At 39.8% G+C, this 26,970-nt stretch overlaps 2 protein-coding genes across 4 annotated transcripts; both read right to left on the bottom strand.

Annotated features, from left to right (window-relative positions):
• Positions 1–802: 802 nt before the first annotated feature.
• HNRNPR (heterogeneous nuclear ribonucleoprotein R) lies at positions 803–22,065 on the bottom strand. Of its 3 annotated transcripts, none has more exons than XM_063311612.1 (11): positions 21,957–22,065; positions 15,167–15,332; positions 12,986–13,104; positions 12,512–12,619; positions 10,908–11,021; positions 10,094–10,270; positions 8,561–8,696; positions 5,480–5,685; positions 4,192–4,341; positions 2,618–2,739; positions 803–2,100 (listed from the first exon to the last, which is right to left on the bottom strand). In XM_063311612.1, exons 1-11 carry the CDS (start codon positions 22,029–22,031, stop codon positions 1,494–1,496), a joined length of 1,980 nt encoding a protein of 659 aa, XP_063167682.1. In that variant the 5' UTR covers positions 22,032–22,065; the 3' UTR covers positions 803–1,493. The 3 variants fall into 3 exon arrangements, with proteins under 3 accessions (XP_063167682.1, XP_063167681.1, XP_063167683.1); XM_063311611.1 differs by having other exon boundaries at positions 15,167–15,335; positions 21,957–22,057; XM_063311613.1 differs by lacking the exon at positions 15,167–15,332 and having other exon boundaries at positions 21,957–22,060.
• Positions 22,066–23,857: 1,792 nt separating this feature from the next.
• On the bottom strand, positions 23,858–26,162 carry ATP5IF1 (ATP synthase inhibitory factor subunit 1). Its single transcript, XM_063312201.1, has 3 exons — positions 26,024–26,162; positions 25,754–25,866; positions 23,858–24,114 (listed from the first exon to the last, which is right to left on the bottom strand). Exons 1-3 carry the CDS (start codon positions 26,114–26,116, stop codon positions 23,976–23,978), a joined length of 345 nt encoding a protein of 114 aa, XP_063168271.1. The 5' UTR covers positions 26,117–26,162; the 3' UTR covers positions 23,858–23,975.
• Positions 26,163–26,970: the final 808 nt, after the last annotated feature.

Below are 26,970 nucleotides of genomic sequence, written 5' to 3'. Positions count from 1 at the left end.
GCTATTTATTATGAAAAATCAGACTGGCCAATCTCATAAATTTCAAATCTTTTGATTTTTTTCCCCCCAAAAATCCCAAATGCACATCACTGCAACTTAGAAAAGTGCAAAGACAAGAGATGAAACAAGCATGAGCTGAGAATCAAATGCATGTTAAAAATCAATACAAAATGGTTCACACAAAAAATGAATGGAATAGCTAGTAATATCCCAAGTTAATGGAAATTTGCATTTGAAATCATTCATTCAACAAGGTGTGAAATCTAATGTTTTTAATAATATTAGTTATCTTTAGCATAAAGATTTTACAATTTGTTTAAAAATTTACAACCAATCTCATATCTTTGTTCAAATCAGTCTCTTAACGAAAACAAATTTAAGTTAAAACTGAATACATTATTGTTCTTTTACAGCTGAGAATTATCAAATTGTGTTGGAGTCATTGGATATGATCCACATGAATAACGTAAGACAGATTAAATTTATGGACTGCCTTCATACATAGTATGTCTTTCGCATCTGACTAAAAAGGGCTTATGAAAGTTTTCAGATGTACTTAAAGCTGTTAAGAAAGCAACCAATTCACTGTTAAATGCAACTAGATTACAGTACCAATTAATACATTTCAATTTGATTTTACTGGACCTAGCACTGACTCACATGCCACCAATGCCAGATGTTGGAAATCGCAAGAAAATTTTCATGAATTTGATCACTCACATAGGCAGTTTTTTTTAATGTTTCTTGCAAGAATTACCAATAAAATAATCTTTTAGGACACAATGGAATTTGAAATAGGTAATGTTTTGAATAGGTTTTTGAGTTTTATTGAAATCTTACATGAACAAGAAGAAATTGGAAATACAATCACATCAAGGAACAAATTGCCACGGATTTGACGTTTAGGCCAAACAAATTTGTAGGGCAGATTTTCAAAAAGGTGTGAAGTCATAACAATTTAAAAACACAGTTAACCTACTTCTAGGAATGCAAAACATACAATCATGTTATTTTCAATACAAGAAAACTTAATTTTTTTTAAATTCCTTAAAACTACGGAGACAAAGTACTAGCTTTATTTTATGTACAGCATAAGCCTATGTAATCTATCCCAAATCCAAAAAGAAAAAAAAAGAAAAACGAAAGAAAGAAAAGAAAGAAACTGTCCAAAAACAGAAGGTTTGCAAAATCATGATTTAACAGTGTTGCCCATCCTTGCTGATAAACTGCTAAAATGAAGCCTAAAACGATAAAAAGCATTGTATCCCCAAACTACGTTTGGGAAATCTGCAAGCTCAGTAATGTCCAAGTGCATTTATGAGAAAAGGAGGGAAAAAAGACTTGAATATATACACAATAGAGTGATTCTTCAGCCCAATACACGTGGCAGCCCATCACTACTGAAGGATGAAACAGTAAGCCAATTTTTGGAAGGATGTAGAACTATAGCCAAATTCTATCTTGCCAATATTCCCAAGCCCTCCTGATTGGTCTTACTTCCACTGCTGCCCATATGTATCCTGATAAAATTCCTGGTTGTCATTATTGTAACCATAGTTACCGGCATAGTCTCCACCTTGCTGAAGCGGCTGCTGAGCGATAGGCTGGGAGCCCCAGTTCTGCTGGTTGTTGGTCTGACGGCGCTTGGAGTCAGGCTGGTTGTACCCATCCGCCTTTCTCTTGCCTCCCACGTTGCCCCCACGGTTGCCCCTGGCTCCACGAGCACGTCCTCTCTGCTGCTGAGCAGGGCCCCCTCTCCCACCCCTGGCTCCTCTTGGTGGTCCCATGGGTGCCCCCCTCTGGGAATAGCCGGCTCTACCTCTTGGTGGTGGTGCTCCCCGCCCCCTAGGTGGTGGAGGTGCGCCTCGCCCACCCCTTCCTCCTCCTCTTCCTCTTATAGCATAGCCATCATCATAGCCATAGTAAGGATCTTCGTAGCCACCACGGTAGTCATGATAGTCATAGCCATAATAATCATCGTAATAATCTTCATAGCCATAGTAATCTGGGGGATAGCCATAGCCGCCTCTCCCTCCACGACCTCGGCCTCTAATAGGAGGTGGCATACGAGGTGGAGGATAGTAATAATAGTCTTCATACCTAGTGAGGAGGGGGAAAAAATAGTAATAATAAACTTATTGTATGCTTTTCAGTAACAGCTGTCTCATGTCTTTTTCTAATTTAAAAACTCCAGTTTAGAAAGAGATTAACCTTCCAGATTTAAGCAGATGAGGACAGAGGAAAGGGATCCTGGTCTACCGCTTTCTCCACTGAACTTCCCAGGAAGATCACCCCAAGTTTGCTATAGAAGGTATTACTTTCAAACGTGCTGAGATGGCTGAACCTGCAGCTCTGAGCCATTCGGCAAAATTGGCCTCCACCCCCAGCCCATGTGAAGAGCAGTAATTGTGGCTATTTTTCCCCCCTGTTGGCACTGAAATACACCAATTACACCTTAACTTGTACCATCCTCCAGCCTCGTTCTCAACTCAGAGTAAATTTCAGATGCTGGGACCAAGCAAATTATTTTGTTCCATCTGGAGGAAATGACATTAATCTGGCTATCTGGATGTGCCTTCAGTGCTACGTTTCAGCTGACTGAAGCTTTAACACTTACGCAGTGCTTCTGGAGGCTTGTCTGGCAGCCTGGCGTTCTTTTCTTTTCTTATCTGGAGGCTTGGCTAATACTATTTCAATTTCTTCCCCCTCTATCTCTTTTCCGTTCATTTCATTCATGGCCTATTTCGAAAGGAAAAAGAAATTTAAATTGTATTTGAAAGCATGATGTCCCTTCAGCATTTCCGACTTTTCAGCTCCCAAGCCCAAATATTTTCCAACCTACACAAACCCAACTTTTACATACTGCGGTCTCATTTTACCCTTTGGTTTCGGAATAAGACGGCAAACCTTTCCTGGGAGGAAAATGCAGCACAGGCTCCAGGGGCCCTCATAAGAAACAATGCAGCAAGAAAGCCTGCAATTCTCGCCTTGACTTTTGGGAGCATACAAGGCTGAGAGGAAAGAGAAACTCTGGGGCAAGCAGTGCAGGAGATGGAAGCTTTCTCCCTGAATTTGAAGTTGCGAGGCTCTAAACCCTGTTTTACAGATAGTTTTTTTAAAAAGGCAAGAAACAGAAAGCCATCATATTTATTAGATTTATATCCCATGTTCTTTCAGGAGCTCAAGGCAGCACGGTCATAAGCTCGGAATCTCCCAGTGAGGGTGGATTTAAGCCTGGGGCTCCCCAACACCTTAACCACTACACCACCTTTTAATGTTCAACTGACCTGAAATAGATTGTTTGTCCCTTCTCCCCAATACAGCCCCTACATGTCCCCCAGAAACCCCCCAAAAAGATAGGGAATTAACAAAGGTTAATCTGCAATGAAAGGGAGGAATCAGGAATATATTATTATATAATTTTAATTCCATTAATACTCTTTTTCCTGTCCGTACTATACAGAGTCAGTATTACTTTGATTAGTGGGATAAAAACAGAAGATGAAATTGCCAAAAGCCCATTACTATACAATCCTGCCCATATTTTGTCAGAATAAATCTGAGTTCAACAGGGGTTTATTCTACAGGAAAGTGGATAAAGGTTTTCCTTGGAAAAACTGTGTAAAAGGTAGAGCTGTATTAGCATTATGAGCCACCAACTCTTCTTATTAGGCAAGTAAAAGAAGCCAGTCTGGTCTAGTGCTTAAGGTGCTGGAGAAGGTGCTAGAAACCAGGAGTCTGTGAGTTCTAGCCCTGCCTTAGGCGTGAAAGCCGGCTGGGTGGCCTTGGGCCAGTCCCTCTCTCTCAGCCCAACTCACCTCACAGGGTGGTTGTTGTAGGGAAAATAGGAGGAGGAAGGAGTATTAGGTATGTTCGCTGCCTTGAGTTATTAATAATTAAGGAGGGATAATAAAGGAAGGGAGGAAGGAAGGAAGTCTAAGGCTGCTTCACAGGAATACCTATGGACCAGAAATATTTTTGCAACAAAGACAGCACAATAGTGCAAGCATGTTTCTTGTTTAGAAAGTTACAAAAAACAAGTAATGGACAGGAAGTAGCAGCGCAACTATGTACAAGAGGACACTTAATTATATCTCACTCCATATGGAAAAGCAGTTTGCTTCTGAGAAGATATTTCATAAGTTCTGGGCCATGTAATTTCGCTTAACGAGAATGATGCATGTTACCTACCTTAACTGCTGCTCCCCTATCTTCAAAATGAACAAAAGCATAATCTTTTAATTTCTTCACTCTTTCCAGCTTTCCAAACTCTGAAAATGATTTCTCCAGTATTTCTTCTGTCACTGTAGTGGCCAAGTTCCTCACAAATAGAACTTTCACCTGTTAAGAAAACTGGCATTTATTTAAAATATTTTAAAGCTGTCTTTAAGGCCAAATCCCCCTTGTGCTTGACATTAGTTTCAGACAAAACTGTCTTAAGAAGCAATTCCTACTTCGCTGAACTACAGAAAACACAGCCAGCTTTGCAGTGCAATGGCAGCATCCTACAGACTGCAATTCACCATCTATGATTTGTTTTGAGATTACTGTGTCATCCAAGTGAGGACTGACAGCTTTTTCTGGCTACAAGATACCAGAGATGAAACCTTGTTCCCTCCTTCCTGGCTTGTTCAGGTGGGAAGAAGCCACTTTGCCACATAGGAGCCTTAAAAAAACCTTGGATGAGTGGTTTCCAGTCACGCTGCTCTCAAAAACAATCTCCATGTTCATTCTGGACTAACCCAGTATCCAGGCTTGTTCAGTCATACAAACCTGCTCAGAGAACAGAACAGCCTAAAGAAAGATTTCTGCTATCCTAGGAGTTTTTTCAACATGTATTTTTTACCCTCACCATGAAAAGTAGCAATTAAAAGCATAGTTAAAGAACAATGTTTACTCTATAGAGATTGTTCTGTAAAACTTTTCACCACTGCTTCTTGAGATTCCATTTGGGAGATAACAACACGTTTCCCTTTTCCTCCATCTTAAAAACCCATCTCTTGAGAAATAAAAGGGACTGATTAGCAAATACTTGTTCCCAAGTCAGAGTAAATTTCAGATGCTGGGACTGAGCAAATTATTTTGTTCCATCTGGGGGATAGCCAGATGGAACAAAATGAAAACCAATGAAAAACATGGAGTGCAGCTGGAACTCTGTGCTTCAGTAATCCAGAAAAAAAGGATCTACGCCTGTCAAAAATGCCAGAGTAGAATTGGAACCATGATGCTTAGAACCATGATCTTTGAAAACCCCTAGAAATTATTTTTATTTATATACATAGACATAGACAAGTATATAGGGGCACTTTTTGTAAATGTATTCCTTCTGAGGCAAAAGCAGAATCCTAAAATGACCTGACCCCCAAAGAAGCAAGGCCAACAGGATTTTTAGAGATAATCAGAAGGAAAAAAATAAATCTGCTGCATGAAAAGTGAAGTTTTAATGAAGAACGTGCCAGTCTAGCTACTACTTTACTACCTTTGCCATGACTTCTGGATCTGGCTCTTCTACGGGGTCAGCCCATTCAACAGTAACAACATTTCCCCAGACTTTTACTTTCCCGCTCATTAACCGGCGTCGAGCTTGAGCTGCTGATTTGTGATCTTCATATTCAAGGAAGCAGAACCCCCGATTCTTCTTTTTATCATCAGGTTGATGATACAGGATTACATCAACTAATCCCTCTGTAAGAACAAAACATGTGATGAATTACACAAGACTAAACTTTTCTATCTTAAAAAGCTAATTAAAAAAAGGTTTCAAGATAAGCAAATCAAGTCTTCAGCATACTTAACAGTTTGACTAAAGCACTGTGAAAATACAAATTTTGGGTGGCATAAATGGAAATTCTTCAGACCCTGCACTCTTTACTTTTGTAATGCTACATTTGCTTCTGGCAAAGTGATAAAGGTGATGCTCCTTGACCTAGAGAAGTCACAGACCATGGCTGTCATTTCTATGCAAGTGGCAAAGACAGACTGATCACTTAGACTACTACCTAGCAGCTATCAGGAATTCAGAGTAAGGAAATATCCTTCTGAAACATTGGTAGGAATTCTGCTGCAGGTGGGCTGCTGATTCAGCCCTAGCTAGATTTTGCTATACTATTTTGAACCATTTTTCCATGCTTTTCCGCTACAAGAAATAAGAAAGCGTATTCATCTCATCAAAATTATTTGTAGATCACCTCATGAAAGGTGCAATTGCTTGCAGTTTTGGTGCAATGTATCAATTCTTTGGAAATGCAGGTACTCTTTCCATCTACCCTAAACAATTAAAGTGTCTAATTGTGAAAAGCGTCTCAAGTTCAAACACTGTTCCGTGTTTTTCAGAGTAAAACCTAATAGTTTCAAGACTTCCAGTTACAGAAAAGAACCTTGAAGCAAGCTGTTCTGATTATTTTGAGGGTTCAAAGCTAGGGAAAATGTATATGTTTCAAGTGTTGTTTTAAAGCAAAAACAAAATACTCAAATTGTTTCAAGGTTTTTTTCCCAACTGCGTAAAGCAGCCAAGGTCATTCAGCAGAATGATTCAAGCAGGGCTGTTTTGTTTCCTATTTCGTGCATGCCTTTATTTTAACTATTATTGTTCTTGGTATAAACAACACAAGACCAGTTTGCTTTGCTTCCATTATGCCAAAATGCAAATTCACAAATGGAAGCACTCACCTTCGACCAAACAATTGGTAGAACTTGCATACGAATAGCTACGTATAGCCTGGAATTCAGTTTGGCATCATAGTTACCCCATCCCCCAAACTCTTTGCTTTAAGAAAGCTTATCAAGGCTGTACTGCTTATTTAGCATTTCATCATTTTTACTATTTTTAGACATTTATTTTATTAATTTGTTATAGCCACCCCATTCCAAAGGCCTTGGGATAGGGTGGTGTTGGTGGGGGGCTTCTCATTGTATTTATCATCTCCTAAATTATTTTTCTGCTGTTTACCACTGGTGTTAAAAACGTGGCATAGAAGTATTTCAAATGAAGGAACTAAATACACGGTTTGCTATTGACACTGACCAGCTCGCTTGTAAATGAAAGCTTGAGTGAGGTGGTGGCCCTTTCGGCCAGAAGGAGGCTATGGTACACTCTCTTCTCAAGAAACCATAGCTGGACCCAATGGCCCTGGACAATTATTATCCAGTCTCCAAGCTTCCTTCTTAGGGAAGGGGGTGGAGAAGGTGATCAAGCTTCAGCTCCAGAGGAACGTGGAGGAAGTGGATTATCTGGATCTGTTTCAGCTGGGTATCAGGCCAGGGTTTAGTACAGAGACAGCGTTGGTTGTGCTTGTTAATGACTAGTGGCAGAGCCAAGGTGAGGGCGGTGCATCCATCCTGGCACCCTTGATCTCTCAGTGGTTTTCAATACGGTTGACCATAGTACCCCTTTGGACTGGCTTCAGGGGGTGGGAAGCATTTTGCAGTGGTTCTCCTCCTTTTTCTGTGGTTGGTTTCAATTGGTGTCGACAAGTGGGGAGAGATTGTGGCCACAGCGCCTTATTTGGAGGGGGGGCACAGGGTTCAACGCTCTCTCTCCTTCTGTTTCACATCTGCATTTCAACCCTGAGCCAGCTGAGTGACACTGTCAAAGTCCTAGCCCAGTGCTGGGAGGCTGTGTGGGTCTGGATGGGGTGGAACAGACTCAGACTCAATCCTAAGATGACCAAGTGGTTGTGCTTATTTGGGCCCCCTGGTTTAGGGCACATTCCATCACTAACTCTCAATAGGACTGCACTTCCCCATTCAAAATTGGTGGGCAATCGGGGGTCCTCTTGGACTCTCAGTTCTGCTTGTCATGTAGGTGGCAGCTGTGGCACAGGTGCATCCAGTGCACCAGGTGCACCCATTCTTGGACCAGGACCCTCAGGTAGTCACTCATGCCCTAGTTACCTCATGATTCCATTACTGTAATGTGCTCTACATGGGGCTGTCCTGTATCTGGAAGCTACACCGAGTCCAGAATGTGGTGGCGCAAGCAGTGTTGGGAGCCTCACATCATACCCACATGACCCCACTGCTTTGCAAGCTGCACTGGTTGCCAGTTGGCTTCAGACATAACTCAAGATGCTGGTTATCATCTTTGAACCCCTTCACAGCATAGGGCCTGGCTAACTGGTAGCATCAAGCAGAGTGCGTGTGCTCTGGGTTCTGTCAATTAAACAGCATCATCTCGTGGGACCCAGGAAGCATGCCTTCTCTGTTGCAGCTTCTGTCCCCCGGAACGACGTCCCCACAGAGATCTGCGCAGCTCTGACCTTTATGACTTTTAGGGAACTGTTAAAAAACTGGTTGTTCTCCCAGGCCTTGGGATGCGGGGGGTGGGGTGGGGAGGCTTTTCATTACATTCATTATGTCTGCTGAATGGCCTGGTGCATTATTTCCCAGTCAGCCAGGGTTCTTTATTACCTATATTTTTTTGCTTGCGTCATGTTTTTCTTTTTTATCTGTAAGCCACCCAGAGTCATCAAGGAGTTAAGTGGCCTCTAAATTTAGAAATTAAATTACATTACATTAAATGAATTATTTACAAAAGAAGCACATGCCCTCACCTCCTTACCTGTGACTTTGCTGAATTCTTCTAGTATGTTCTCCTTTGTTTTGTTTTTCGGAATTGATCCAACAAATAGCCTATTATTTGCCACCGAGATGCACACACCAAGGTGTTTACCAGGCCGGATTTCATAGTTGTCACACTGAAAAGGAAAACAATTAAACATTTTCCATGGACTTTCAGTTTATTAAAGTGCAAATACTAGCAAACTCTAGTGGCCTATATTGATTAGATATTTAGATATTTACGTTATTTGCTACCAATAGCATTTTCTTGCATCCCCCAAACTAAGATTTAGGGTTTCCAATGAAGTGTATTTTGCTATTATCAAACTTAATATTCTAGACTTTAGCTGTTCTTTATACACTCTCTAGCACTACAAAAAAATTTAAACCTGCTATCTGAACATAATATCAGTATTTAAAAGTAGTACAACCAAACTTTTAAGAATCTAAAATATCTAGGAGAAACATTTCAGCTAGAAACATTTTCATACTAGAAAGATAATAGTGTGAATGCCTGGTGACTGTAACTGAAGAGAGCTAAATCTCCATGGATCCTACAGTTGAAAAGACCTACTGGGTAGTTTACCCAGTTAACTGCAAAGACCTGGGACGCCAAGAGGAAATAGTGCACATGCCCAGAAAAATATACTGTATACTAGACGATATACTCCTTTGCATACTTTACTCAGCCTTTCGACCCTGGAGGAGCCCTTGAAATATTTTTCAGGCCTCAGGGAACCCCTGCACATTCAGGCTCAAATATAGGCCAGAGGTTACAAAATTATGATATTCGTTTCACGTGTAGGCCGGTATATATGCATTAACAGTATTCTTAAACTAAAGAATGAAACTGACCTCTTTCATGTGAAGTTGCCCAAATTTGAAATAATTTTTTAAACAAATCGTGATCTCCCAGGGACAAGATGTTCTGGCTCATGATGTTCGGAATCTACAAGTCGCACTTGCATTCTAAACTGGCTCTAGATTCCCATTCTAACATGGATTAGAAAGCAATCCAGCTGATGGTACATGGGTATCGGTTAAATTCAGTAATATTAGAGCAGATCTGTTTGGGACTAAGTGAAATCAAAGCCCCAAAGCAAGACAAGAATTACTCTCCAGAACAGATGCTGTAATTTAGATCTGCCCTCAATAATTGCAAACCAAATGTCCTTGAGGAGCTCACAAGAAAGCACAAGGAAGATAACCTGACCCTGATAGTCACACCCACCCATCCATCCATTTATTTAGCAGATTTATAGGCCACTCAACCCATAGTGACTTAGTGGTGTGATATCAAATATCAGGATTATAGTCCTTCTGACAGGAGTAATAAATTATTAGATATTGCAGCCAATATTACCTATAAACATAAGCACAAAAAACACCCAAGCAGAATATATTTAATCGAGAAAAACAGGGAGAAAGTGAGACTGTATATTACATCTTGCTTTCTCTAACAGTTTCTGAATTGTGAGGTGAACACCGATTATCCTAATGTGTATTCTGCTTAGTCTAATGGCAGAACACTCACCAACTTAACAGCTTCTTGTGCTGCATCTTTGCTACAGAACGTGATGAAAGCATAGCCTCTGTTCTGTCCAGAAAGAGGATCCATCATGAGTCGCAAGTCCCAAATGGGGCCTGCCTTTTCAAAGAGTGGCACCAATTCATCTTCATACAAGTCTCTAGGAATTTTTCCAACAAAAACCTGAAGGAAAACTAATATTTATTAACAAGAACTAAAAGGCATTTTAGCTATTAATTTGGTCAAGAATATGCAATTAATTAGAAGTAATTGGTATGATTTTCTCTCCATGTATTTACTAATTTATTCCTCCTACCACATTAAACATTGTAATTTAGTGGGGCTCTGGAAGCTACATTTTCAGGGGCCATATGCAATAGATCTGGTATCGATGTACAGTCTTCATTATGGGTTTTGCGCCTTTGCACAGAAAGGTAAGTGAAAACAGTCATAAACATGAACTGCTTCAGATATCATGAACCATGTGACAACCTGAAAACTGTTCACAAAAATGGACAGTCATTTGTCTTACAAGGGAAAAATAGCTTTCAAAAACATTTCTATCACTACATGTATATCACATGTGCCTTAACTCTGATAATTACTACAGTTAAAAGCAGGCTATTACAATTCACCCACACATTTTCCTGTAGAAAATACTATTTTGCAATTTCTATCAGCATTAGTAACAACCATCTTTGATAAAGCTAAACTTAAAAATTTACTTTGTCTCTTAACATACAAAATCATCTTTCTTATTTATTTAGTATAATTAGGGTCAGAATAATCTTATTTAGACATATAAACTGCATATACAAACCTCTGTTCCAATGCCAGGCTGAGAACCTGAGTAGACAGTACTTGGAGGAGGACCACCATATTTCCGCTGCCCTGTGGTCACATCCAAAGTATAACTAGTTCTTTCTAACAAAGCCTGAATTTTTAAAAGAAAAAAAAAATTAGAGAGAGTAAGTGGCATTTAACATCAATACTGAAAAACAACCCTTCAATAGAACATTTTACTCCACTGCTTCATATTCCAGAACGCATTTGCAAAATTTAATAGTTCATAAGAGAAGTATAAAATATCAACTAAAGATGGTAAAACCCCTCTTTTTGCTACTGCTGGAGCTATACCTGTCTGGCAGAACATATACAGTTGGTTCACTGAGGCAAAAGTTAGTTCCATCAGTTCTAGAATGATTTATACACTTAACAAATCACAGCAGCAACAATGCTGGCAATACTAATGAAAAATCCCATGGGTTTAACTAACATGCCTTCAAGAATTCACCAAGGAGAGACTTAGCTTAAGGTAAAAGTTTAAAGGACTCCAGACCACATAGCAGAGGCTTGTAACACTGTAAATACTCCAGGAAATGTGGGTAAATGTATAATTAATATTTTTGTTTTTCTGTTTGTATTCCTGTTTTTGTGTTTGTGAATATCCTGTTTTCATTAATTCTGTATTTATAACACACGTGCCACTGAAGAGCTTCTAACATGCTGAAAGATCACCATCGTACTTTGCTGGCATTCACGGGCAAAAAGAACCCTTCATGTCCTTTCATTTCCCACTATGAATACTTCCAGCAAGAATACAATGACAAAAAAGTTAAGGATAGGGAAGCCAGGTAAGTAAAATGAATTAACATTGAATGTGAACAAAGTCCTTCTCTTTGTCATTCTTTGGCCAATTTTCTGCCCACTACAATATGCACAGAACTTGATTCATTTAAACAATAGGGTTAGGGTTTGCCAGTTAATAAGTAAATAAATTTATTGTTGTAACCACAGGTCATAACACAGGAATGCAATAAAAAAATAAAAAGCTTGGCAGTTTTTTTCACCATGGCAGATAGAAACTTCACAACATAATGACATTACTTCTATCATAGGCATCTTACTGAAGGCACAAAACCTTTACTGAGGGGAGGGGGACTAAAAGTAAAGTAAACAGACTTAGTATAGCAAACATTGTTATGCCCTTTGCTTCAAACTGGAAAAGTTGCTTTCGAGAGATGCACAGGATTTCCAATCTTTATTATAAGGCACTAGAATAGTGCAAGTAATAGAAAAGAGCTACATGTTATGCTAAATCAATATTCAGCTGTTAGAAACTGAAGAAAAAATCCCAAGAGTCAGGCAACTCTTCTCAGCACACATAATGATTTTTCTATAAAACATCACAATTTGCGAAATTCATCCTGGGAGGCAACATTGTCTTATATCATGGACTACCTAAAGTATTTTTGCTAACCTGTATTTGTAACATTAACAGTCTACCATAAAAGGTAGAGAAATTCCTTTTGGGATTTCCTTTTGGGAACAGATAGAGAAATTCCTTTTGGGATATAGTTCTTTACTCCAGGGTAAGATCCATAGCACTTTTATTTGCTCTATTAACATCCGTACATATATTACCTTAATTTTTGCTTCGTCTGGCCCCTTTGTTGATTCTTGTACTTTGCTTCCTTGTTTCTCTCTCTGTCTATAAGTCTTCATAACTCCACATAAAAATGCACTTTTGTTCTGTAGATATAATTAGTGAAAGAAGTGAAGCAGAAGGCATTAAAAAATAATCAGAAGCCACTGAAGCTTGAATAACAACCTAGCTACATCCTGAGAGAACCAACCAGTATCCCGAATAACATCATTTGATATATTAATATTAAAACAAACCAGCACTTCAGTAATCAACACATTAGGCTAATTTGAGACACTAATACTCACACACAATGCTATACTTTACATTTAGTATTTGAGAGGAAAAACAGTCTTGCTGTGAAAAAATTTTTAAATCTGGATTCAATCGTGTTTGCTCATATTTGCTACACTTAAGTTATAAATACCACATTGTGGACCTATTTGTTCACACCACAGGAGCTCTTACCTTACCTGTACATGCGACAGGTCACTTTCCTTAAACTGCTGTAATACAGAGAGGGCGCCTTCTTCGTTAAATTCCCTGAGAGCATCTATTGCTCTCTCATCAAGATCAACATAAGATACCAATCCTAAAAAAATTAAAAATAGAAAAACATTACAGATTCCTATTTAATTATATGAAGACAAGTTAGTTTTAAAAGCCTACTGTGCTTTGCTAAAATCAAAATAATATAACTATGTCATGCTACCTACTACAGGTTAAAAGTCCCCCCCCCCCCCGAAATTTGGAAATACTTTGTACATAAAAGAATGTTACATATCAGGGTTTGAAATAACAGGCTCGGGCTCAGGTTTCTAAAAAATCTGCTTTCAGACTTTTACGATTGTTTTTCCTTTAAAATGGAGCCATTACAAGCCATAGATAAGGAACAGTTCTATCATCTAACCACAATGTACTACACCAGTTACTAGAATAATTTATAAAGCCCACTTCTCACTCCCCATCAGAAAATGTTATTTTTTCCCCTCATGTCTATAAAGTAGATATTATAATTAAATGTTTTGCTTATCTTTAAATACTGTTTTGCCATAACTTCCAGCCAGTTACATTATTTCGAGCCCTGTTATGCACTTCCAATACCTTAATTTTAAGCTTACAGCTACAGATCCACATACAGGAGGACCAGCTCTGATACACATACACTGAAAGCTTTGGATGCAGTTTCTCTCTATATCTAAACTCAGAAGCAGATATTATGAAAAATGTAGAGCACTGCAAGTTCCATTAAACTTGTATTTAAATGCATTAAATTTGCATTTAAATGCATTAAACTTGCATTTAAATGGTGAGATGTCAGATATTGGTACTGATTTTAAGAAATATAATGTATGTGTTTTTAAGGTTTCTAATGCTGAAACACCCTACTCTAAAGTACAAAAAATAGCAGCAGTGCCCTGAGACTGCACTTCAGAATTGATCCTGCATGATGGAAGGCCCCTGCATCATTTGTACATGGACAATACTGAGATGATTAAAAGCCATGAAATGACTTTTAGGTCATTTAGGTATGAAATGAGAAGTATCCAACTGCATTAACAGACCCAAGTGGGTTAAAGTTTTACATTTTACACATGGAGATACATCTCTACAAATAAAATATTTTGAAGCCAGGCAGTAAGGTTTTAATATGAATGCATTTAAATGTTTAGGTAAATATCAGGCTTCTCATGACACAACCAAAGTGCAACACATTTTTATATCCTTACATTCCTTTTCCAAACAACTATACTCAAACCACTATGTGAACATCATCCTAGCTCAGCCCTAGAGAAGTACCTCTCTAAGGAAATAATACTACCTGAGACACTCACTGGGACTGTCATTCAAGACAGATTAGCCACATGAGTCAAAATACCGTTGTAATAAAGACAGACATGGCATTCTTTTGAACTGCCTTAAACTTGCAAAACATTTTTAGGGTTTTAGGGAAAAAAAAGATAAATTAAATCTTCTCTCTGAAGTATCTGAAGTAAGGGAATGAAACAGTTCTATTTACTTTTCTCAATATATTCACCACACACAAACTAAAGAGGAAGAGAAATTGTCTCTTTTCACAGCAAAAAAAGTATGTGCTTCCTAAAGTTCTTTGTGTTCTCTCTCTCTCTCTTTAAGATACACAAGAAGCCACTTGCTCCAAGCAAGATAAATATAATTCAAACAATTATCGTAAAACTAAATACATCAGTGTAATGACTTAAATAGATTAAGCTATCCACTTGGATATAGACAGACATGGAATTCACATACAGACTAGAGTTCAAATGTAGCCCCAAAGCAAGCCAAGCAAGCTACTTCCCCTCCATAAGCCACCTACTGAAATATTGCGTTCAGCCTAGGCACCATAAGTTGGTGATGGTAGCAAAGTAGAAGCAAATGATTGTAACATTGAAGAAAATTACGGTTCAGTAGGCTGCAATGTCCACTTTTATTTGTGAGAGGCTATGAAACAGTTAGTGTCCTAAAGACCTAAGATACTGTCAACATATTCAACCTCAAAGTGAAAGCAGCAGTACATTCAAAGCTACACAGTGCAAAATACAGCAATTTTTCATCTTTACAGCCTAAAAAATTTGATTTTTTTTTTGCCTTCACTTTTATAACCAATCAGAAACAAGAAATGCATATTATACCTGTCTGAAATATTTCATCAAGTCTTTCTGCCACCTTCTGTGGGAGGCCTGCCTCTATCAGTGTCTTGTAGTGTTCTGTGTGAGTAACACTGGAAGTATCCATTGGTTCTTCCTCTTCTTTTAACTGTACCGCATTACCATTCACCTGATTAGCCATTTTATTATGCTGCTGGAAAAAATTCAGGAGCTATATTACATAAAGCCAGAAATAACTAATTTGCAGGACAATGCATTTATCTAAACTGATTGTAAACATACTGCAAGAGACTTGCGTTAAATCTATATTTAAAGCCTTTAGAGTACAGCTCACCTAATTTCAACAGAAAGTACAGTCCTGAAATATTGTGGAACATGTACATGGAAGGATGAACAATTTTAAGTGCTTCATGTACAAAGAGTCTAGTTTTTATTTTTGTGTGATTAATTTATGTTATCATAAGAGGGGGAAGGATATTGGAATGCACAAATATCTGCCATTTTTCCCTTGGACTCAAAGAAAATTTTGATCAATGTATTCAGTACAAAGGCCTACAAGGCCAGCTAAATATACAAATGTCAATACTTGCTTTCCATCTTTCCCATCTTTTTCTGGCTTACTTCCATGTTCAAAACCAATGTTTTGTTACATAAGAGACACCATACTGCTTCAACACACACTGATTTCCAGAACTTTTTTTTAAAAAAAGAATATGCCACATTAAATTTGCACAAGTGGAACAGTCAATAAACAAATTGCACATCACATACCAACAAGATGAACTTGTATTGAACTCTGCACGTCATACAACAACATGTTATTCCAGATATTAGAGTTTAAAGGAAAGGCTACGCCTTCAATTTTTCTTATCAGTAAGAAAGATTTGATGCAAAAGTCAGTAAGATGATGGCAAAACATGAATTTAAAAAACTACTATCTTTTCAAACGATTTTTGTGGGGGTTTTCTAACTCCTCCTATTTGGTGGGATTGAACTGGGGCTTGTTATTCAGCCACAACAGACAGTAAATACAAACCCTGCTAAAGATAAAGATTGACTGTGTGATATTAGCAGAAAGGCAAACAACCTTGAATTTACTAAAACATTCAATTCAGTTTAAGACATACAGAATTAAAGTTAAGGCTTTTAAATTATGAATACTAAAACTAGCTCTTCATATACTTGATGCAGCTTAAAGGCAGCCCTCCAAGCAAAGGCATTCATTATAATTAAAGTATCAGAAGCAAGACAAAATAAAAAATCTACCCATATTCCAGCTCGCTTTAAAACAACCACTACGTCAATATCAAGAAACTGTTTAGTAAGCTGTGATCATAAAACTGCAAAACTTGTAGTACAATATGAATTCTGGTTGCAGATACCACTATACTATTCTACTATAAACATATTAAATACCTTTAATTTCTACTATTTTTGCAAAATGTCCCATTTCTATATTGAAATCTTACGTTTCTTTCAAGCTGCAGCACTAAGCTTTTAATCACAGCCCCAATTTTTATACTTCACATCCCCTAAAATCAGTGTATTTACAAAGAGAAAACTGTACTGCAGTGAAGCTTATACAGCAGCGTCCCCAACTTGATGCTTTCCAGATACGTTGGAGTGCAATTCCCATCACCTCCTAAGTTAACATCTGTATCCCATCAGTTTGGGGATATCTGACACAGTGAAAAACAAAGATTCAATTTCTCACAAATAATTAAGGTCATTTCTTGTATTATCTAACAGCACAGTAAGAGGGATATGCAAAGTATCCCCTGTACATACTGTCTGGGCACCCAAGGACAACAGATGCGTGAGGTCTCCCACAGTGGGGGAGAAGCATGGCCATCAACAGCAGCTATGGGGAAAGAAAGGCAAGGTAGACAAGCTGGGCTTGAATTCAAGGCCAGTGGCAGCTATTTGGAGGGAAGGGGAAGGCGGGAAGAGAAGCTCTGCCCTATTTGCCTCATAAGACACCTCTGGATTTTCTCTTGGCTAAAACACAGAACAATAAAAAATGATCCACTTTTCAGCCTGGCTGGACCACATCCTATCCAGAAATGTCCCTTAACTTCCATGTCACAAAGTATTTGTCCCATAAGTGGAACATATTTTGTTTTGTGCACCCTTCTACCCAGTAGCACTGTGCCCTCTTATGATACTATTCTCTTAATAGAAGCTTTTCCAAACCTTTTGAAAGAATTAATCTGGTTTTCCAATGTTAGTTTTACAAGGAATTACAACATCTGCACCACTTCACATACCTTGTATGAGAACATAAGACTGAGGAACGTAAATCAAAATGAACAAAAAATTAGTAGTTTTATAGCGGTAACAGCAAGAGTATTCCAACAAAGACTGATGTGAATTTGATCAACTTAAAGAACACACATTTCTTCTAGATCTTTGTGTTGTTCTAATGACAGAAATTTGGCCTTTGTAAGCCTCTTCCACAACAAAATGGCAATGCTACCAAAGTAAGGGTAATCTCTGGGAAAAAAAATATGGAGCACAGAAAGAACAAGACAAAGTTCTTATTCTAAAACAATCTTCATCACACAGGTGCTGTCTAGATGTGAACTACAACTCCCATTATGACAGAAGTGGTAGTTTTTCCCATCTAATAAGTACCACATTCAGAAGATATCAGTGCACTCAATTAATATTACTCTTCCTCAATGTGAAAACAGATTTAGAAGATTATATATTTAAATAAGCCTACAAAGTGTTTTACCGATATGAAGTTACAATATGAATACAGGTTCACCAGGAAATAATTCAAGATCCCACTAGTTTCTCTATAGAAACAGGAAGGCAAGAACTTATGTACCACATAAATACTGCTTAAATCTCAGGGAAAAGACATCTCCTTCATGTAAATGTTTGTTTATTATGAGTCTTTTTAAATAGGGAAAACAAATATCTAAACAAATTTGCATAGAATATCAGCAATAAGCAACACTCATTAATGGTCTCATGTCACTATCATTATGAGATATGCAAAACCTTATTTAATTTATATCTCACTTTTTGTATTAGAAGCTCCAAGCAATGAACATAGACCCTTCTGGTATTTTTCCCCATAACAATTATGTGAGGTAGGTTGGGCTGAGAGAGAGTGAATGGCCCAAAGCCATCCACCTAGCTTCTGTGGCTGAGGGTGGACTAGAACCTGGGTCTCCCCACTCTTAGTCCAACACCTTAATCACATAGTACATTGGCTCTCATGGTGACACAAGGTGCCATGGATCTAAGGGTCACTGAATTATCAGTTTCACACAGAATTTTAGGGCTCTCTTTATGTAGGAATTCCTTATTACTTTGGCTTAAAAACAGAAGCCAGATCACATTAAAAATACAACTGGTGTTCAAGTACAAGGAGATAACTAAGAATTTTCTTCAAACGTTTCCAGATAGCCCAGATTACTTGTGTATTGTATTAGAACCTCGTTGATACATTGCTCTAGCACAGAGGTGGACAAACTGAGACCTCATGCAGACCCCAGTGATAGCAGAGGAGTAATATTAATTCTATTTAATTTTAAAGATATGTAAATGTAGGGAAATCAACTTTAATTTTTGTCTTTGTCACAGGCTGTACTTTTGGAGTTGGCTTGTAGTATGCCACTTAAAAGCAAAGTAAACCCCTTGAACCCACCCAAATTCGTGTGTCCCTGCACTAATCCATGTCTAATAAACTATAACTAGATTCACACACTATGCTAAACCATAATCATGGTTCACAAGCTACTGTAGCTGTGTTTATAGAGCATGTTATGCCAAAACTAAAGAAATATTGATTAGTGCAATATATTAGCCCATCAGAATTAAATAAACTAAATAAACTAAAATAAACTAAAATCTACAGAAGCTGGAGATGCACACATACTACACTAGTTTTTTCAGCCTTCTGCTATGGAAGAGCAGGGCCTGCAGCAAGGACAGCAGCTATCAGCCTGATCCTCACATGACTTCCTGTTATCATACCTGTCTCTCCTCCCTAAACTCTTGACTTTACATTATGCTCTGACAACATCCAAGACAAGTAGCTAGATGGTGACCTGGTTTTTCCCCAAGTCTGGAAACTAGGCAAGATGCACGGTCATGTCTCTGACTTCTCCTTCATTGCACTTGATAGGCACTGCTTTGACTCTCACCCAAGTTCTAAACTTAACCTTTGCATTTTGTGCCACACTTGACAGAGTACTTAAAGAGTACAGTGCAACATCAGAAATGACATACATAACCAGGACACTGAAGAAACCTGAGAATGGCAGAGGTGGTGGCAATTATTAAGAATGGTCCAACTCAACGGTGCTCTTACCAGTGCTTCATTTAAAATACCAAACACTACATTTCTCCTTTCACCTGTGCAAACTAATCAGTATCCTATCCTCCAGCCTGACTAGTTGTCATTCTAGTCATCACTTCTGATCTTGCATTTGTACCTATTACAACCCCTCAGCAAAATCTATGTGCTACTATATCCTACAAAACTGGCAGCATAGGGAGAGGTGCATGCAAGGCAAACTCTGCTTTGAGGGGCCACCCGTACGGTGTATTATGAAATAATGTCTTGTGTACTTTATACACTCCTGTCAATTGTTACAAGAATGGCAGCCCCCCAAAACTTTGATGCTTCAGCCACACTATTTCAGTTGTACAACTGCAGCCAGATTGCTAGGTTTGTTTATTTATTTTTCAAACTTCTATTACTGCAAGGTTGTTTGCCCTGATGTAAAAACAGGGATTCTGATTTCATTAGTGCAAGATCCTATTTATGGCACAATCCTAAACATATCTATTCAAAAGTCCAGTACATTAAAAAAGACCTATTCTCAATTATCTAAACTACAGGCTTAATTGTTACCCTATCCAGCTTGACTATTTCTTGGCATGGCTTGACTATGATTAAAAAAACAAATGCATGTCCTAAGACAACAAAAGTAACACAAAGTTTATTTTTTAAAAGCTAGCAAAAACTCTACTGCATTAAATTATCCCAAAATTCAATCAATAATGTTAAATTCAATGAAGATGCAAGCATATCACAAGTCCTTATTTTGTCAACAGAATGCAAAACAGCAATCAATCAACACACATTTTAAAAATCCCAGCTTAACTTCCGCTTGTAAGACAATAAAACTTGAGAAAGTTATGAGGGAAATTAAATTAAAAGTGGAATCACTGCAGCTTTGCCAACACCCATAGCATTTCCAAATGAGAAGATGCATATGACACCCTGCTATTAACTGCAGAAACATCAGCGATATTGCCAAAATATGTATGGAGCATTTTAGCAGCAGAAAGTTATTCAGCAAGTTTCCCAAATGGAAAGTCAAGAAACCAAAAAAATACTGCATAATTCAAGATTTTAACATGAAGAATGTTAACATTTCACCTATAAGTTGTTAACAAGCATTTCAAAAACCATTTATGTCATTGTTCTCTACTTAAAATGGCAGGATCATACAGGAACTGTCATCAAACCATTTACTGAGAAGTAATCTTATTTCCCACAAATATTACAGCCTTCAAAGCACAATATGGTATCACCTATAACCTCTACCACTACATGGGTAAAACAGGAATATAAACTTAGAACTACAACTCATCCAACACTTCTCAGTATACCACAATACTACAATATTACATATAGAAGAAACTTAACTAACCCATAGAATTCATGCTAAATAGTACAGTGCTGTTCCAGTGAGAAGCACTAGGTCTCCCTTATTTTTTGGAAATAGAACTGTCAACAGCCCCATAGTTTACTCAAGAACCAGAATTACCATCACCAATTCACCATTCTGTCCATTCTCAATTTGATAGCATGAAAAATCACTGAAACCTTTCAGATTATTCATTTTCTGGGGTGGGCGTGTAGGAAAGTAAACTAGAAAAATAAATCCCACAGCCTTTTAAAACTGAAAGATGGATCAGAGATTCCGACAGGAAAAAGCATGTAGCAGCAGCTGTGACTTTTTTATGTTTGCTGGAAATTAAAACTAGCGTCATCCTAACAAGCGCGCAGAGGAGCCCGATCCACCATGCAGATTTACCTACCAGCAAGCCCACCGATCTCAACGCACCTTTCCTCCACGGCAGGGTGCCTAGGCTTGCAATCATACCCGTCCATCCCTCGCGTGTTTATTTACGATTTAGCCCGCTGACTTCCTCTGGGCTTACTCCTAGGAAAGCAATCCGGTAACTGCAGCCTTCGGGCGGCAATTCTAAACCTGGCCTTGCACCGCGGGAGGAGGAGGGGCAAAAAGCGGAGATCGTTTCCCGGCGGCAAACAAGCGGCCCCGCCAGAAGCAATGCCGAAAAAACGTAGTGCCACAGTTGGGGAGAGGAGCCGCCCCCTCCGATCGAGGTGGGGCTCGCAAGCAGGGCGAGGCCAGGCGGGAAGGAGTCGGCCGCTCAAGCGGCTCATTCTCCTTCGCTCCCCGGTCGCGGCGAAGGGCCCGAGCCCGGCGGCCGAGCCGCCCCTCAGCGGCCTCCCGAGCGAGCCTCGGCGAAAGTGGGGCAGGAAGCGCCCGTCTGCCCGCAGCCAGGCCCGCCAGGCCGCCCCAGTCGCGCGCGGGGCCCTCCTCGCCTAAGCGCATCCGTAGGCGCGCCGCGGCCACAAAAGGCGCCTTCAGCGCCGCCGCAGCGCCGCCTGGGCCTCGCCCTGCCGGCCGCTTCCCCGCCCACCCACCCGGACGCAAGACACACGCGCGGCCGCCGCTGCCGCCGCCGCTGCTGCCACCGCCTCCTCCTCCGCCGCCGTCCGGTTTGCTCGGCCGGGCGCGTCCTTGGCAAGACTCACCGGAGCGGAACCTGCGCGGCGCGGCTGGAGCAGCGGCTGCAAATGGCGCGCGCTCCTCCTCTTCCCTCCCCTCATGGACGGCGAGAGCGATCCCGGCAACGCGAGGGGTTTCCCGGAACTGTTTCCAGGGACTGAGCTCGGTGGACCAATCGGAAAGCAGTGTTTCAGATGGACAGCCCGGATCTCCTATCGGCGCCGGGAGGCTGGACCAGACGGTGATTTTTCTAGCCAATGGCGCTGAGAGCACCTTCTGGCCAATCCGCTGAACGGAGAAAACTATGGCGCGCCGGTAAGGTCGAAACGGAGAAAAGAAGGAACGAAAAAGCCGGGATCTGTTTTAAAATAGAGGTTCGTTTCCTGTTATTGTCCCATTCCAAGCATGGCTTAGTCCACACCTCACTGAGATGCCTGGGCTTTAACCACTTTCGCCTTAAATGGCTACTAAAAACCCTCGCATGGGAGAAAGCTAGCACCTCACGGACAAAACTAGAAGAGTTCTTGACAAGTCAGAGGTGACTTAATAAAAAAAAAAGGTGACTTTTGTTATCGTTTTGTGCAGGTTAGGCAATCGCCTCTCATTAAATAAATGAATTCAGCATCTGTTCTAGAAAAACGTTGAAATTGAAACTGCACTGCAATACATTCACTAGGAAATAAACCCCACTGGAAAAGAGCAGTTTGGCGTAGTGGTGAAGGTGCCGGCCTAGAAACCAGGAGACTGAGTTCTAGGCCTCCCTTAGGCATGAAAGCCAGCTGGGGGACTTTGGTCACTATCTCTCAGCACAACCCACCTTACAGGGTTGTCGTTGTGGGGAAATACAAGGCAGGAGCATTAAGTACGTTCACCGCTTTTTATATATGTATGTATGTGTATAAATAAAGAGTGGGATAAAAAAAATTCAATGCAATGAGACTTTCAACGTAATGTTTTTTCTTAACGCTGCTGTGTTCGTATATTTATTATTTTTTAATTATATTAATATATTACAATAGGTTGTTTCTGATCAAAGTTTTGATTTGATTTCTGATTGTTAACAAGTCCATCTGGCTTTAAGATATAAGATATTCTAACGATTTTGAGCTAATTTTTCCTTTGAATTCTTAGAATCACCTTTCCTCTCTTTGGATTCACACTACATGAGGAACAGTTTTTTATTTCTTAAACTCTGAGTTGATAAACCAAGTATTACTGCTAGTAGCACTTGAAGGCTATTCTGCCCCAATAAATGATTGCTGTTTCCAAATACACATAAGTTTCTGTAAATGCAGGTTCATTTTCCCTCTAGAACTGACACACTGCCCTTGAAGATGAAGAATTCAACCCCAATGATAGTTAGGTGTGCTCAGAAGTCACTCTTAGAATACTGATTTGTGAATGTGAGGATACTGCCTCTTTGTGGTTAGCTAGGCATCTGTTGCTCCTAATTGTGCTTATTGTTTTAACAATATTGTTAAACATTTTAATCAGAACAGAATATAAAACTCTGCCGTCCAATAAATTCTTTTAAATCTTTACTTTGTACGTGAACTAGCCTAGTATTAAAATTCGTATCAAATTGCTAAACCATTTGCCATTTCTATTAGATTACAACATCGTTCTCTAGTCCTCTTGGAAATTCCTATAGTATCAGAAAGTTTTAATTTATGTAATCACAACCCCATCATACCTCTTAATTCGTTCAAGTTGCTCTGGGTAAGTACAATTTTCCATCCTTGGGGAGAGGACACAGTCAAGAGTGTACTTTCAAGCCATAGGGAAAAATAGTGGCCCTTATCTGCTGAAACTTACCTGGCAAACTTTTATCATATATATTTCCTCCTCCCAAAAATCATGATTCAAGAAATACCTATCCATAATTATTACATGATAAGTACTAAATATTTTCTAGAGAAGACACTGATTATGAAGATAGAGTGAATTATTTATTTCACACTATGTTAAGAACAAAATCCTGGATATTCACAGGCACCATTTTCAAAACAGTGCCAGATATCCACCACATCAACAACAGCAGCTACTTAATCATCATCAAGCTTCTTGATCTTGTACTTATGACGTTCAATTTCTTTCTGCAGACGCTCTATTTCTTTCTTATGGTGACTTATTTCCTCTTCATGATGTCTTCTCAGATTTGCCAACTGCTCTCTCTCTTTCTCCCTGCAAAAGTATGAGGATAATTAATATATCAGTTTATTGTCATTCATTCAAATCTCAGCTAAAGGTGTCATGAAAAATAATGGCATAATTCTTCACCTCAAAATGCAATCCTTATGACATCTACTAATGATTAACTAGCTCACAGCTTATCCCATTATTAATCAGCAAATACATTATATAAAGATAGCCTCATTTAGAAAGCTAATAATTTGATTTAAATTATTTGTTATTGAATATTCCACCTTTCCTCTTACAAACTCAAGACTCATTTCCCATATTCCTCACAATTTGGGTGTGCAAAACATTTTGTTTCCAAAGTTTGGAGTGCAATATTCCATGCAATATTTTGCAATAAGCGTAGAATTGCTTTTTCAACATTCAAGGATTTAGCTGGAGGAATATTTGGCCAGATTGGCATGAAATGCAGTAGCTGGGGCATGAGGAGACCTCCAAGTCTATACAAGAACACCATAAATTTGTATGGGGTGCCGGCGAAGTTGTCCTCTAAAAGAGCAAGGAAGAAACAAACGAAGTGTGGAGAGAAAGTCATCACTGAATAGCTAATGGTCACTTTTCTTTAGATCTTTCACTAAATAGTCAACTTTTACATAACGCTTTCAGGTATTTTAAAGCAGCTCACATGCATTCTCTAGGTTTCATCCTTAAAACAAATCCATACAAATAAGTTGGCATGACTTCCCATATTAGTGGGTAACTGGGAATGAGATGCCTAAAACTTTTTAATGAGTTTATAGCAGAATACAGATTCATAACAAGTGAAGTCTGAATTTTAATATTTTTAGTATATTATAGTAATAATCTATTTTTTCTCCCAAAAGCTGAAGGCAGTCTATATATCTCCCCCAATCCCAATTTTAACATAACAACTCTGTCAGATTGGGATGACTAGAAGATACTGATCGTCTCCAAAATAAAGTCAGGTGTCCCTTGAGATGAATTATCAGGTGGTTACATGGGCTCATTTTTTTTGGCAACAACATGGAAGTAGTTTGCATATTCTGTCTTTGTTGTTACAGTGCCAATCCATCCTACATGATTGCCAAAAGAACATGGCTGCATCTGCATATCACCATTACTGAAGGAAGGCTTGAGTTGACTTTGGTCCCAGCATCCCGCAACTTGCCTAGTCACCAAATATATTTATATGAGACTCTCATGCAGTATGAGCAGGGAAATGCAGTAGTGGAGAAAGGTTTGGACTGGCACCAGGAAGACCCAGGTTCAAGACTGCTATCAGCCACAGAAGTTCCCTGGGTGAGTTTGAGTCAGTCATTCTCAGCCCAGCCTCCCTCACACAATTCTTAGTACCCAGAAAAATCAGAAGTGGAAATGCAACACATACCCTCTTGAACTTCTGAAGGAAAAGCAGGCCATAAATCTAAAATACGTCACTAAATCTAAAAAACCCAAGTCACTAAAATGTGGGCGAATCTGCACAATACCCTAGGTTAGGGTAAAATGGGACCCCAATCATTGTTGCCGCATGTGTGAACCAGGCGATTACGTTCAACCCGAATCTGCTCTGTTTGTTCTGGCATGGCATTCCCCGGGTAGAGCAACTTGCTGGTTAACTCGGGTTTAGTGTTCGATGTGTTGTGTGGACTCAGGCGTAACGTACTTGAAATAACGTTCCTCTGCAGCCGCTTCCCGTTTTCCAAACGCGCCGCCAGCTTCGCGGATGGTTCCGCCTCCGCCCCCGCCTTTTCCAGCGCCTTTGCCGAGCTCACCCAGCTCCGGGGGGAGAGAAAAAAGGAGGCAGGCATCAGACGACACCGCCCGCGCCTCCAGCACCAGCTCAGACCCGCCCGCCTCCCCCTCTGAGCGGGGACCCTCCACGGGCCCTACTGCACCGGAGGCTCTGCAGCCGAACCCCCGACGCCGACGGTACCTGGTCAGAGCCTGAGCTCCAGGCCCGCTGCTGCTGAGGTAAAGCCATCGCTCCCCGCAGCCCTAATCTGAAGCCTGCACCAACAGCAGCCATCTCAGCTCTGCCCTTGGAAGTAGGCGGGTGGGTGGGAAGTTTTCCTGGCTGCTAGAGGAAGAGGAGGGGCAAAGTGGAGCGAAGGCCAATCGGAGGACAGAGGAAGAACTGGGCCAATCAGCGCCACGCAGGAATTCTAGAGGCGAGTCGCCCACAGGAAGCTGCTCTAGGCAAGTTTGTTGATGGAGAGGCGTGACCTAAAAGGATCCGCCCCCTATTCTCGGCTGATCCGGGACAATTCTCTGGCATTTATTTCTGAGCATGCAGGGTTGCCCAGGAGGGTGGGCTTTTATGAAAGATACTTTGTATCCAAATATAGAATAATGTAGCGTGTAGATTTACTAATCAATAGCTATGAGTATTTTTTTTCTTTCCCCCTTAGGAAATCTTAATCTTTCCGAGGTGTTTGAACGAAGAGAAAGGTTTCTTTTCAATCCATTAGAAATAAATAAAAATAGGATTGTGCGGTCGGCTTGCAAGGTGGTGTCTTTTTGTTAGCAAGCCGACCCTCGCTCGTTTATTGCGTTTCCGCGACGCATTGAACGAGAAATTGACTACGGTGGCTGACATGTCCTGCGAATCTGTGAGGTTAGTTTATGGATCTGCGTCATGCCACCTGGAAATCTGGGGTAATCTGATAAAACATCTGAATTAACTACAGTCAATGGGTAAGCATACGGGGCAAACACAGCCCCGGAGGGATATTGATGAGTGTGTATCAAATGGTTTATCACAACTATCTCATAATTTGCTTTTATTTTTTTCAGGGTGGTCTCTGACCAAATAGTACAATACACAGGCTGGCTACATTATACTCCAGCATGTAATAGTCCAGCACCTGGGGCCGGTTTATT

Source organism: Candoia aspera, chromosome 10 (assembly GCF_035149785.1).
Source record: "Candoia aspera isolate rCanAsp1 chromosome 10, rCanAsp1.hap2, whole genome shotgun sequence".
Classification (NCBI taxonomy): Eukaryota; Metazoa; Chordata; class Lepidosauria; order Squamata; family Boidae; genus Candoia; species Candoia aspera.
Note: the sequence above shows the minus strand (reverse complement) of the source record. Positions and strands in the feature narration are given on the sequence as shown.